General features: G+C 38.7%; 1 protein-coding gene across 1 annotated transcript in view; it reads right to left on the bottom strand.

The window, feature by feature from the left end:
• The window catches only part of LOC124596565 (ATP-binding cassette sub-family C member 12-like), a 526900-nt gene that overhangs the window by 375139 nt on the left and 137302 nt on the right, over nt 1-14459 (bottom strand). The window contains exon 9 of the mRNA XM_047135749.1: nt 1638-1780. Coding sequence (XP_046991705.1) covers nt 1638-1780 — 143 coding nt within the window. The remainder of the gene's footprint in view (nt 1-1637; nt 1781-14459) is intronic.

Below are 14459 nucleotides of genomic sequence, written 5' to 3'. Positions count from 1 at the left end.
CACCTGTACCCACCATTGTAGGCTAATAACAAATATGCCATGGCAAAGATGGCTATCACTGTAATCAGAAATTACAGTAGATTGTTATACAATTACAAAATAAGCCTTAACTAAAAAATTGATCTGAAACTTATCTTTTGGCTTAATTACCACAGAATTTGTATTGACAGGGCCCACATAAACTTGGCATAGGGGCCCATAGGTACTAAATATGGTCCTGACTACCAGAATTTATTTGTGGAACTGAAAGATAGGTAAAGAACAAAAAGGGCAAATGCCATGGAGAGATAGCAAAGATGAAATTCCTTACATTATTCAGAAAGTATACTCTGAAGTATCAAGGCATTGTGACTGCCTGCTTAATAGTATGTTTCTGTATTTTTGAAACACAGCACAGCAGCAATTCTGCATAGCTGAATTTGACAAATCCTTTGTAGTTGTGTTAGAGTTATTTGGCCCCAGATTTCTACTCAGAGGTCACCAAATCTCCATGAATTATGGCTGGTGTTTTGTGGGCATGGAGCTGACAGCTAATAATAAAACATACGTGTTCCACTGAGTTCAGGTCAAGCAAATTTGGTGGCCAGGAAATCAATATGAGTTCACTGCCATGCTCCTCATACCACTGTAGCATGATTCTGCCCTTGTGACATGAGAAATTATCACGCTGGATAAAGCCATGGGAAGACATAATACATGAAAGAATTCATGTATCTGCAATAATTTGCACTTATTGCACAGATTACCAAGTCCATCTGATTACAACCACATGTCCTGTGGAACCTCAGGTGAACATCAGCATCCAGCATAGCTGGCCTGCATCCCTGGCACAGTGCATATTTTGAGCAGCCATTTTACTGGATGGTAGCACATCTGGACATGATTACTGACTTGGTATAGCAACAAACATGATTATCTGACCAGGTAAAACATTTTGAATGATGCACAATCCAACAGTCCAATCTTTGTAATCTTGTGCCATCCGCAGCTATAACTGATATCATTGCCTCAACAAAGGAACATGTAGAAGTCGTCTGCCACAGAGCTCAATGTTCACCAATGTGCACTTGATTGCACCAGTAACCTGCTAGGAGATGAGAAATTTCTTTCATGTAGTTTCTGTAGAATTACGAGTATCTCATACAGTCCAGATGACTTTCCCTTGTTGAGCAACTTTAGCTGAATTTCTATTCTGTGATAACTCACTCTTAAAAATATACACCCACATCTGGAAAGTTATTAATATTTTCCAATTAATGATGATAACTTTTCCACAATACTGGAACTGAAATGTCTCTGACAAACTGAAAACATCTATTCTGCGATACAATGACCACAAAAAAAGGTATATTTTCCTTTCCTTTTGCTTTTTAAAAACCTCTCTTCATTCTATATTATTGGTAGTATGAATAGAGGTGTAATTCTCATTTGTGTTCACATTTAAACATACCATTTTGAAGGCCACAGATGCAGTCTCTTATAATTGATGCTACATGGGATGCCAATCAAAAGCAATATGATTTTATGGTGTTTCTCTGTTGTTAAAAAAATATCAACTTAAATGAAACTAATTAGACAGCTAATGCAATACTGGGTAGCAATTTACTTTTTATCCATCATTACGGTAAATAGCTCACCATGTATGAAGGAACATTAAACAAGCTTCTGAACAGCAGCAATGTTGATGCAGACATGATTGGAATGGTATGAACAAGAGATATTCCAATAGTATTCCAAATGTAAGATTCTTTTACATATCGAAGTTCCTCTTTTCTTGTTGCTGAAAAAATGAAAGTATAAGAATGTGTGTGTTATAAAATAATAAAATTTATTTTAAATATTGCAGGGACTTCTATGCACACAATGTCATAACTACACATGTATCAGTCAATACAAATTTGTACACAGTACAAATAAAATCTGTTTCAATAACAACAGTAAAACTATGTAGCTAACTTTTTGAGGTTAAATACTATTAATTTTCATGATAATATTGATTCACAATTTATGTAGTGAACCATAACAAATATATGCATGAAGAAAAGATGATGTATGTTACACACAATAATAAAAAACAATTTTTTTTGTACTCCATAGGTTGATATCACTGACTCAACAATGACATGCATTATTCTCACAGTTTTTCTTGTGCATAGCTCTGTTGGTCAAAATAATACCCCTATTTAAATGGTTTCAGATCATTTTCTCATAAATTTCCCATTGGCCAGATGCGCTATGAAAGAAATGATTGGAATGTTTTGTTTGCTGTACTTTGAAGGCACTAAATATTTGGAGATAATTTGCAGAATGAAGCTACAATACAGTGATAACTCTCTTAGTGAATGAAATATTTAAAAGTGAGCATTTATCTGTCTGTGACAAAAACCATTCATGTAGGTCATCCACTTCCAAAATGAACAGGAACATTAAAAAAGATGAGAAAATGATTGGTAGCACTTAATATAACATATGGTGTGGTTTGGAAAGGAAGGAGAGACTTTCTTAGCCACATAGTAATCAGTGATGAGATTTGGGTCCATCAGTATCAACCGCACAGTAAGCAGCATAATATCATGTTGAAATATCAAACTTCACCTCAGCAAAAATATTCCAAAAGCCATGTTCTGCAGGAAAGTTGACAATGACAGTTTTGTGGGATATGGGAGGTACACTGTGGATTAATTACAATCCTGAAGGTCAAACAGTGAATATTGACAGCTACTATGTGCTACTGATAGGCCTGAAACCCAAAATCAAATGAAAGAGGAGAGGCAAACTTTCAGAAAGTGTGGTTTTGCTTCAGAATAATTCACAATCCTCAGACAGCTGGGAAAGATAGCCAGAGCTTTTAAAATCTTGGTATTTACCTGGTGGAGCAGTGAAGCAGCCCACCACTGCTTCTCCACACACCCCTCCCCCTCCCCCATGTCCTACCTCAAAAGTGATTTTCTTGTTTTTGGACCTTATTCTGTGGAGGCTGGGAAACATATTGAAAATCCCTTTTCCTTCCCTTTCAGTATACACATATATTGCATTTCTAATGACCACCGCTGCTACTATTATTACTACTAAGATGATGATGAAGACTACCACTACTAATGCTACTGCTAACAGTAATAATAAAAATTAAAAAAAAAAAAAAAAATGATGATGATGATAATGATAATGATAATGATAATAATAATAACAATAACTGTTGCTGTAAAATCTTTTGGGGTGAAAGCCTTATTCTATTTTCAATAATAATAACGGTAATAATAATAATGACACTTAATTTTATCTACAAATGAACTGTTAGATTGTGCAGTTGAGCATTGTTACTTATAAAAGAAGTTAACTCAACAATCCTTCTTCTTCCCAAATCTTTTGATGACATCATCATACCATGCTCTTGGTTTTCAAGTAATCACTGGTTTCTCAAGTGAGGTAGAGACAAGAGCCGAGAGCTGATATACAATCCTGGGCCATACTATTCCTCAAATATGTTTTTATGCATTTAAAACTACAAAAACTCCTTTCAACTGAAGAATGTGCTGCAAGAATGGTACAAAATTAGACAAAACAGTTTGAAAGCTCCTGGAAGAATTTGGTCCATTTCATTCTCTTTTCATTACATCTCTCAAACTGACAAAGTAAAATGTTTATTTATGCTGGTAAGGAAATATAGTCTCCAGTTCTACATGCAGCTGAAGAACACACCATATTTTCACAAAACAGAATCCACACTGTCTACAGGGAAATGCTGAGCCCAATTGGAGAAGTGAATACTGTGAAGCATGGAGAAAAAATCCTTAGTGATACTATACAAGAATAGCTCTGCTGCAAGACTAAATTTAAATGAAGTGCAAAACAGTAGGTAAAAATAGCTTGGGAGGCAATTTTACTGACCTAAGATTGCAGTTTATTTAATTCTCCTGCAAGAAGAGGATCACAACCATAGATCTGGGCTACCAGTTTATTCTTTATTTCATAATTCTGAAACATGCCACTCAGCATAGTGAATAAAGCAGCATGAAAACCAAGAAGAAATTCTTGAATTTCACTGCTGCAGTTAACCAGCCACATAAGAATAGAGCATTGTGACTAGTCCAAAACATGTGTTGCTTCATCCACAATGCAGGAATAGAATGAGCTTCTACCCAACCTTGAATGTATACATTCATAAATGGATTCATTTATACAGTGAATCTGTATGTTCTGTGTAATTTTTGAAAATTCAAAAAATAGCCTATTTCTTCCTGTATGCTTTCAAATCTTCATCACTTTTTGGCACAAGTTTAAAAAAGGCTCTGTAATTTCCAGGACACAGGGAATTTTCTGACTCATATCCTGTTCACACAAAAGACTTATGATGTCAATTAGAATTTTCATGATCTCTGTTAGTTTTCACTTCACTGTTTTGTCTCATTTTCTTTGGTTTGTGATGTTCATTAAGTAATTCTGAAATACTAAACATTTGTTTGGATAATTCTTTAACTCAAATAAAACTACTTAGATGATCTTTATAACAAGCATGCTGTGCTAAACCTCTAGACAGATTCTCTGGATTATCAAAACCCTTGGCAGACCATTTTGTTTTTCAGTGCTTCAGAGCAAATATAGCCAGCAGAATAATTTTCCTTTTGTAGGGCCACCACACAACCACTTGTGCTGTTCATACCATGAAGATTGAAATGCACATTCTTTTAACTTATCTTTCCGAAGAGGGTGTGATGTCAGTGTTGGACATCCTTTCTTCAAAATTTTCTCTTGTTCAGTTTCACATCTCCTGGGAAACAAAAGTGCCTAGAAGGAAGAAATGATGTCCTCACTCAAAACTGTTACATCAGTACTTGTAAAAAGTTAGGCTTTGTCCAGATTCACTACACACAAGATAATTAACACAGGGGAGAGACCTCGCATGGCACAGAAGTGCATGGTATCATGGCTAAGGCAGCCTGTACCTCTTCTGTTTCCAGCAGTGACATAATGGAAGCCTGACTTGTGTCTGGCCTCAACGTAGTATGCTTCGTTCTTCTTGTGCTTTAGGTTACGACTACCCTTTCACACTTTGACTTGCTCTCTAACGTTGATGGTTCAGATGGAATAACACAAGCTAATGTCTTTTGTGCCTGCTGACAAAACTGCATAAAGGTTTATTGTAAAAATAACTACTACCACTACAACTACTGTTACTACTTCAACTACACAAATGTGAAGAGGTCCAGCCTTCCTTGGCTCCTCCAGTCAGCCATCACTGATTAAGGAGCACCTCTAAGATTCATAGTTTTCATTGGATGATGATATTGTGGAGGTGAATTGAGGGTGGATGTGCATCATTCCACAAAACATCTTCCAGGACAGAATTAGGAAACTTGTCATAAGATGGATAAAGCACATATAGTTTTTTGAGATACTGTGTAGGAAAGGATGTTATATGCAATTTTGTTTTCACAGTAAAAAGTCTCTTTTTAAAAAGTAGCCTTTATTTTTGACTTGTTCTTGTATATATTCACTAAGTTCCTTGTCAATATATTTAACACCAGATGGTTTCGAAAAAGGCTGGTAAGTATCAGTTATGGTCAAAAGAACCAGATGAAACAAAATGAAGTATCCAACAACAAAAATAGCTCTCCAAATACAAGGGATGTCATATAATAAATCATCTGTGGTCAAGGTTAGATAGATAAAATGATAAAACATGTTAATATTGTCTAGAGCATTTAATCTCAAATTCCTATTCTGGTCTCATTTTGGAGCAACAGAAATACAGAAATTTGTTTCATGAGCAGATTTAAGCTTTATTTCATGCCTTGAAAGTCTTATGGAAGTGCTCCTGTGTTCACATTTTCTTTTTCCTGCAGAAATGAGTCAATTGGGTCAGTTGTATGAGATGGTGGCTCTTGTATCCCAAAGTGGGAAAATAGTCTGGGTAGCAGCTAGCAATTTTTGAATTTTCTCTGTCTAGCTGTTGTGACAATGCAAACTAGCTAATTGTTATCATTTATCAATAAAAATAATCCATCTTCAAGGTCTTAGGTATTTTAGTCATTAAAGGTGTTGTCAGCTGTAGGCAACCAAATTAAATAATGGTATGAGGTGTCAGCAGTCCAGCCCTCTCTTTCACACCAAGCTTCAGACTGTTCACAGTGGGAAGACATAGTTGTGGCAGTCTGCACACAATCACAGCATCAAGTTGGCTAGCCTTGCTACCAGCAGCTGCATCAATAAAGCAAACAGATCAGTAAACAGCAACATATGCATTCCATGTTCTCATCCTGTCCTTATTGTTTCATTAACCATGAGTATCCAGACAGCCCAAAAGACTGATCTACTTGTCATAATTGCAACAAAAGTGCCACAAAGCTTATGTTTGTAATGTAAAAATTCAGCACAATGATCCATTTGCAGATGTGGATGTAAACATCATATCAGCTATTTCTGTTACCCAAAACGAGCTTTCCATTGATGATATGGTCTTCCATAAAGTCCTGCACATACAAGTCAATACAGGAACTGTAGTAACCTTATTAAACTCACACATTATATGAACTTGAGCTCCCCTCTGCTTCTCCCTGTGTCATGCACATTAATACATTACAATAAACAGACCATTCCTTTTCTCAGACAGTTCTCTGCCCCAGTGACCTACAAATCAGTAGTCCACCCACTTACATTTCTTGTTGTAGTTAATACACATACAGAGAATCTTTTTGAATTAGGAGCATTTAAGGAGTCAGGTTTTACCACTTCATATGAAGTGAATTTAGTGTCTGAAAAAGTGCCATATACACAGTTAGATGCATTATGTTCTGAGTTTTCCTCTCTGTTCTCTCTTGGATTGGGGTGTGCCAACAATTTTCAATTGCACTTTACCATGAATCCTTATGACAGGCCTTGTTTTTTCTGCATCTGTCTGGTTCCTGTGGCACTCAGGGAGCAAGTTAAAGATGAATTAGATTGCTTCACAGAATCTGGCATTGTTTGGCCTATTGCATCAAGTGAATGACCCATCCCTTGGTTATAGCAAAGAAATCGTCAGGCAGGTTACACCACTGTGATGATTTCCAAGTTTCTGTGAATGCACAATCTATAGCGGATACATATCCGAAACTGCGCCTGAATGAACTCTTTGCAAAGTTATCAGATGGTCAATATTTCTCAAAAATTGACTTGTCAGACACCTATTTACAACTCTCTTTAGATACAGAGTCAAAATGTTTATTAGTTGTCAATACTCCTTTTGGAGCGTGCCAATACTTGCAGTTGCTTTTTGGAGTTTCCAGTGCTCCCACTATTTTTCAACATTTTTTGGAACAACTTACAGTGTCTGTACCAGGTTGTGCAGATTATTTGGGTGACCTTGTAGTTTCTGGTACCTCCACTAAAGAACATCTGCAAAAACTCTGTACTCATTTTTCTCTTCTTCAAGCGGCTGGGCTGAAGTGTAATTTAGAAAAATGTCAATTTTTTTCAATCTTCTATTATTTATCTTGGATCTGAAGTTCCTCATGAAGGTCTCAAACACATGCATCAACATGTTTCTGCTATTGTGTCACTTTCACACCCTACACCAGTCAAAGAACTTCAGGCTTTTCTATGCAAAGTCACTTACTACCACAAACTTTCGCCTGGGCAGCGACAATTGCATAGATTTTACATGTGTTGCTGTGCAAAGGGTCTCATTTCTGCTTGTGAAACCATGTGTAGACAGCTACACCCTGCTGAGTGATGCACCAATCAGGCCTCCACTTGGTCCTTGTGACAGATGCATCACAATATGGGCTGGGGGTGGTATTGGCTAATAGATGTCTCGATGGCTCCGAGAGGCCTACTGCTTATGCCTCAAAAATTCTGACTCCTGCTCAGACTAGGTACTCTCACATAGAAAGGGAAGCTCTGGAAATGTATACGCTGTGTCGAAATTCAATGTTTTATGCTATGGTACCAAACTCCACTAGTTTTCTTATTCAATGCTTCTGCATCATTAACAGATGAAGGACCATATCACACTGAATATTGGGGTTGTTTCCTTTCATGTTACATCTACAAGATTCATTTCTACCCTACTAACCAACACGCAAATGCCAATGCTCTGTCACACCTGCCAGCAGGTCTGGACCCAGGATTTGATCAGAATAAATTGCTTTGTTTGCACATTTATGTTACCATGCAGCAGATAATTAATGGTTTTCCTGTAACCAGCACATGGGTCATGAAGGCTGTAGCTTCAGATCCCACTTTGTGGAAGGTCATAACATTCATACAACATGGTTGGCCAGATTCACTACCTTCTCGTGTATTCGACCCACTACATAATTACTACATCTTTTGACACTGATTCTCTGTTGTGGATGGTGTTCTGCTTTTAGACATGGGTAACATGGCCCCTTGAGCAGTGATCCCCTCTGTGCTTCCTTCAGAGGTTCTCCGTTTATTACATGCCGATCATTGGGATGTATCACACACAAAAGTGTTAGCCTGTCAACACGTTTTTTGGCTCATCTTGGATGGTGAAGTTACACACCTGTTTGCCTTTTGTTCACAGTTTGTGATGCACCTAGCAGCTCTCAGGGCATTATTGTCTCCTTGGCCTATGCCATCGTGTGCATGCCACCGTACATATGTGGATTCTGCTGGCCCCTTTCTCAACACTTATTGGCTGTTGGTCATTGACACACATTCTTCTTTTCTGTATGTTCTTCATTGTGTCTCTACATTCACAACTGCCACCATTGTAGCCTTGTGCAAATTTTTTTCACTTGAACACTGGCCCAATAATTGTCCACAATTTTCATCACATGAATTTGCGGCATTTTGGAATTCCTGTGGTATCTGTCACATCCTCGCCCTGTCATTCCATCCAAAACCTAATGCTGAGGTGTAATGCCTAGTGAAAACGTTCAAAACTCAGATGAAAAATTATTTTGCCACCTATTCACCCAATGTTGCCGTTGATCATTTTCTTTCCTCATACTATTTTACACCATTTAGTAAGAAGAGCCTGGCATAGCTACTGCACAGGTGACAGCTGAGGACACTGCTACACCTCCTGTATCGTCCACCTGGACATCAATCCGTGCATCCGCTGTCTCTCTTTCTGCCAGATGTGGCTGTCTTGAGGCAGAGTTTTGGACATTACCCTAAATGGGTTCCAGCTCTCATTAACAGGAGTTGGGGGTGGCACTTCCACGATATCTGCAACGGGGGATGGCCTCTGCTTGAGGAACCATGGCCAGCTTCACCTTCATGTGGATGGCTGGGTGCCCCTTGATGTCACACCATTGCCTCCATACCCATCCACAACAGATGCCACATCAACTGCCATTGTCAGTTCTGCATTACTGTGCAGGTGAGGGCATCCACCCTGTGGCCGAATCAGCAGTTCCTCTATTTCTTCAAACACCATCATCAGGGATTACTTCAACCATTCCTGGACAACTGTTTGTACCAGTATCACCAGCACCAGGAGCACCGCAACCAGAGCTGATGACCGAGGTCGACATGGAAACAGTCCCGGCCTTGGTCTTGTCGTATGCTTTGACATGGAAAGGTAGGAGCAGAATGTGTCTGCGTCTAAAGCTCATGAGATGGCACACTAAACTTTCCACCTTAGACAGAGCCCAGCAGATGAGGAGGACAGCATGGACACCTCAAGAAGCCATGATCTTCCTAAGAGAGGAGGAAAGCAGTGACGTATGCACGTACTTTTAAAAGGCCACATATGCAGCAGTGCTATGCCATTTGCAGAGGGTGCCTCAGACTTGTGTGTGTGTGTGTGTGTGTGTGTGTGTGTGTGTGTGTGTGTGAGTGACTGAGAGAGAGAGAGAGAGAGAGAGAGAGAGAGAGAGAGAGAGAGAGAGAGATCACCATCAGAGCCTGCCCTGGGCACCATCTATTTAAGGCTAGCAAAGCTACTTTCATCCTCAGTTCTCTACATGTATTGCCACAGCTCTTTATGTATGTAATTGGTTCCTGCTCAATGTTACATAAATACTGTGTTCAAGTTGTTAATGCTTCTGTGAAATAAAGTTGAGTTGTATTCAATCTACTGGTCATGTTGTACTTATACCTAATTACAACAGCATTGTTTCACAACCCTTCCTCAGGTACTTAAAACAGGACCCTAAGCTGTCCTCTGCAGAACTTCAAACTCTTCATTTCCTAAAAGCTGATGACTCTGTCATTATCTTCTCATCAGACAAGGGAACTACCACTGCAGCACTTGACCAATGTGTGTTTGGAAGTGAATGTCTACACCAGTTTTCTGGCACCTTTACCTACAACATCTGCCATCAAGATCCCATGTCAGTGCTTCTAACTGTCCGCCACCGGTAGCTGAGTGGTCAGCGTGACAGAATGTCAATCCTAAGGGCCCACGTTCGATTCCTGGCTGAGTTGGAGATTTTCTCCGCTCAGGGACTGGGTGTTCTGTTGTCCTAATCATCATCATTTCATCCCCATCAACATGCAAGTCGCCGAATTGGTGTCAAATCAAAAGACTTGCACCCGGCGAACAGTCTACCTGACGGGAGGCCCTAGCCATGCAGTCCCTCCTAAAAACCTCAGGACCTTCACAATGACTAACACATCAATCCATAGAGCTTCGTACCCCTTCTTCCTAAGATCCACAAACCCAATCACCCTGACTGTCCCATAGTTGCTGACTTTGAAGCACCCACCATACATATATATCTGCCAAAGACTTCCCTCCTATATTAAAGACACCAACCATCTGAAATCTGTGCCTGTCCCACTTGCACCAAACACCTTGCTTGTCACCATTGATGCCACTTCCCTCTATACTAACATCCCATACGTACATGGTCTGCCTGCTGCTTAACATTTTCTCAGCCAGTGCCCATCTGATTCCAATTGTATGACACCACTCCTGCTCACTTGATCAACTTTCTACTAACCAACAACTACTCCACCTTTGTGGGGCAGACATACAAACAGATCAGGGATACAGAACTGGGAACCAGGATGGCTCCTTCTTATGCCAACCTTTTCACAAACCTCAGCTCCTGGTTAGCTTCAGAAACATTGATGACATCTTAACCATATGGAGTCATGGTGAGGTGAACTGTTAAAATTTCTGGAAACTCCCAATAAAATTTCACTTGGTCCTACGTGGAATTTCATAACCACTTTCCTTCATGTTGACCTCTTCTTCACAGAGGGTCAGCTACACACTTCTTTTCAAATTAAACTTACTAACAAACAATATACCAACATTTTGACAGTTTCCATCCCTTCTATGTGAAATGTTCTCTCCCATACAGTATTGGCATTAAAGGCAAACATCTTTGAACTGATGCAGACTTTTTACAGCAATACACACCACCATTTTCACCTCAGCCTCCACTGGTTGTAATTACCCAACCAGCCTAGTCATAAAGCAAAGTTCCTGCTCCGCCACATCCAATCCTTGTACTGCTGGTCCCTCCAAAAAATGACATAGGAGTACACCACTTGTCACTCAGTATTACTCTGGTCTTGAAAGCATTAATCAACTAGAATGAGATTTTCACTCTGCAGCGGAGTGTGCGCTGATATGAAACTTCCTGGCAAATTAAAACTGTGTGCCAGGCCGAGACTCGAACTCGGGACCTTTGCCCTCGAAAGGCAAAGGTCCCGAGTTCGAGTCTCGGCCTGGCACACAGTTTTAATTTGCCAGGAAGTTTCATTAATCAACTACTTTGATAAGGTTATGACTTCTTAAAATCATACCCTGATATTCTGTCCAAGATTTTACTCACCAGACTTAGAATAACTATTCATTGCCTTCTCAATGTTCACAGTACCCTTTGTCAGATCTATGCTCATTCTGCACCAACCTCCCTAACCTATGGATCCTACCCCTGTGACTGTCTCCACTGCAAGACTTGCCCTGTGCACCCTCCTGCCACCACCTGAATCAGCCCTATAACTGGTAAAACACATACTATCAAAGAGATAGCCATCTGAGAAACACCATGTCATATGCTAACTGTTGCGTAAACATTGTTTGGGCTTTTACATTGGCATGACTACCACCAAGTTATAAGTTAGGAAGAATGAGCATAGGCAGAAGGTGTATACTGGGAACACACAATACAAATGGGTACCCAAAATATAGTAATTATTTTTAAAAGCTATATTTTCTTTCTTTCTTTGGACCTTGTCCTGTGTCACACAGGGTCAGCCCTGTTATTAAGAATTTGGCAGTGTCATTAGCAGAGGGTGGCCGGATGCCTTCCTGCTGCCAACCCGAACCCCCCAGGATGGAAGAAGTGTACCCCAGCTGTTTATGTCTAGTTTAAGCCATGAAATAGTGCAAACGTCTGCAAATGCCTGTGAGTCATGGAACTGAGGCGGAACATGGGGACCAGCCTGGTATTCACCTAGCAGGATGTGGAAAACCACCTAAAAATTACATCCAGGCTGGCCATCAGACCAGCCCTCATAATCATTTTGATACACTCAAGGAACTTTTAGTTGGGTTGTTACAGCAGGGACTAAAAATCAAATTAACCACATCTCAGCATGATAGGAGCAAAGTAAAGTTTATCGGACACATAACGAATACACAAAGAATAAGGCCTGACTTGAAGAAATTAGAAGCCACTGACAAGTTTCCAATACCCTTGATGAAAATACAGTTAAAGACTTTTGTAGGGATGGTAGGATTTTAAAGAAAATTTGTCTCTTGGCCCAACCTGAATATCACATCACTACTTAACATTATAAGGACAAGAAGAAAGTTGAAGTGGGCAAAGAAATCCAAACAGAAATTTGATCCTGCAGAGAAAAATTCATTACAAGCTACTTTGCTATGTCATCCCAATTTCAGCTTGTCTTTTTGTTTAGCCACAGCTGCTTCAGTTTATGGACTGGGATGTGTACTTTTAAATGAAGTAGGAAATACTGATGGTATTATACAGCACATTACTGCCCATGCAAGTAGGTTAATGGCAGTACAAAAGAGGCTTATTGGGTTGGTTAGTTAAAAATCCCAGAGATCACTTGAACAATTCTTTTATCCAAATGATGTGGAATGAGTCAGTTTACAGGATATGTACACATGATTAACATTAACACTAATGAACACATTTTTTTGCACCACCCATGCACTTACATTTAGAAACAAAGTTTTATCATCAGGCTATTCCATTTTAAATGGAAATTTGTCTATGGAGTAGAAGGAGCTATCCAAGAGAAATGATTTTAACTTAGTTTTAAAACTTGCTTTGTTAGTTATCAGACTTTTTATGTTATTGGGCAAATGATCAAAACTTTTCACTGTTGCATATTGACCTCTTTTCTGAGCCACTGATAAATTTAATAATGGGTAATTACATTTTTTCCTCTAGTACCATTCTCAAATTGTAATGGATTATTGACAATTATTTTTAAATGAATATATGTATGTGACAGTGGAGTTAAAATGCTTAACTCTTTGAAGAGGTACCTATACGGCTGCACAGGATGAACATCGCCTATTATTCTTACTGCTCACTTTTGTGCAATCAGTACTTTATTTCTAAGTGATTAGTTATGCCAGAAATTTATTCCACAAGACATAATTGAGTGAAAATATACAAAAGCGTCAGGAGATTGATTCACTTGATTCCAAGACTAGCAATTGTATGAAGGGCTGAAAAAAGTAGTTCAACTTAATTTTTGCAAAAGTTCTGTGACATGTTTCTTACATTCAAGTTTTCACCAATATGTACACCCAAAAATTTGGAACATTCTACCCTATTGACTGATTCCTGTTCATATTCTACATTAATTGTTGTATAGAACTGGATACTAGTATAGTGTGTTATCTCAAAATTTAGAGAGAGTCCATTTTCTGAGAACTGCTTAACAATTCTTTGAAAAACATCATTAATAATCTCTTCGTTGGCTTCCTCTCTAATTGGATTTATTGTAACACTAACATCATTTGAAAAATTAAAAATGACCAAGTCTGCATGTTGAATGTCAAGTGGAAGATTATTGACATATATAACAACAGACATCGATCCAAAATTGATCCCTGTGGGCTCCCTTTGTCATTTCTCACAGTCACTAAAATTTTCTGCCCTTCCAACATCACTTGAATAATTCACTATAATTTTTTGCATTCAATTTGTTAAGTATGATTCAAACAGTTTGTGTGTAAAACCATCAATTCTATAAAACTTGAGTTTTTCTATGAGTATAATATGACCTACACAATGAGAAGCCTTGGAAAGGCCACAAATAGTACTGGCTGATGATATTTTGTTATTTGAGGCCTGTAATATTTGATGAATGAATGTAAAAATTGCATTGTCAGTTGAGAATCCTTCTGGAATCCGTATTGTGATATGTTAAATAAATTGTTTGTTCTTAAATGTGAGACTTGTTTTGACTACATTATTTTTTCATACATTTTGGGGTAAGGTGTTAGTAACAGTAATTGACAACAATTATTTGAGCATTTCTTGTCCCCTTTCTGATGAAGAGTT

The sequence above is a fragment of the Schistocerca americana genome, chromosome 2 (genome assembly GCF_021461395.2).
Source record: "Schistocerca americana isolate TAMUIC-IGC-003095 chromosome 2, iqSchAmer2.1, whole genome shotgun sequence".
Lineage (NCBI taxonomy): Eukaryota > Metazoa > Arthropoda > Insecta > Orthoptera > Acrididae > Schistocerca > Schistocerca americana.
Note: the sequence above shows the minus strand (reverse complement) of the source record. Positions and strands in the feature narration are given on the sequence as shown.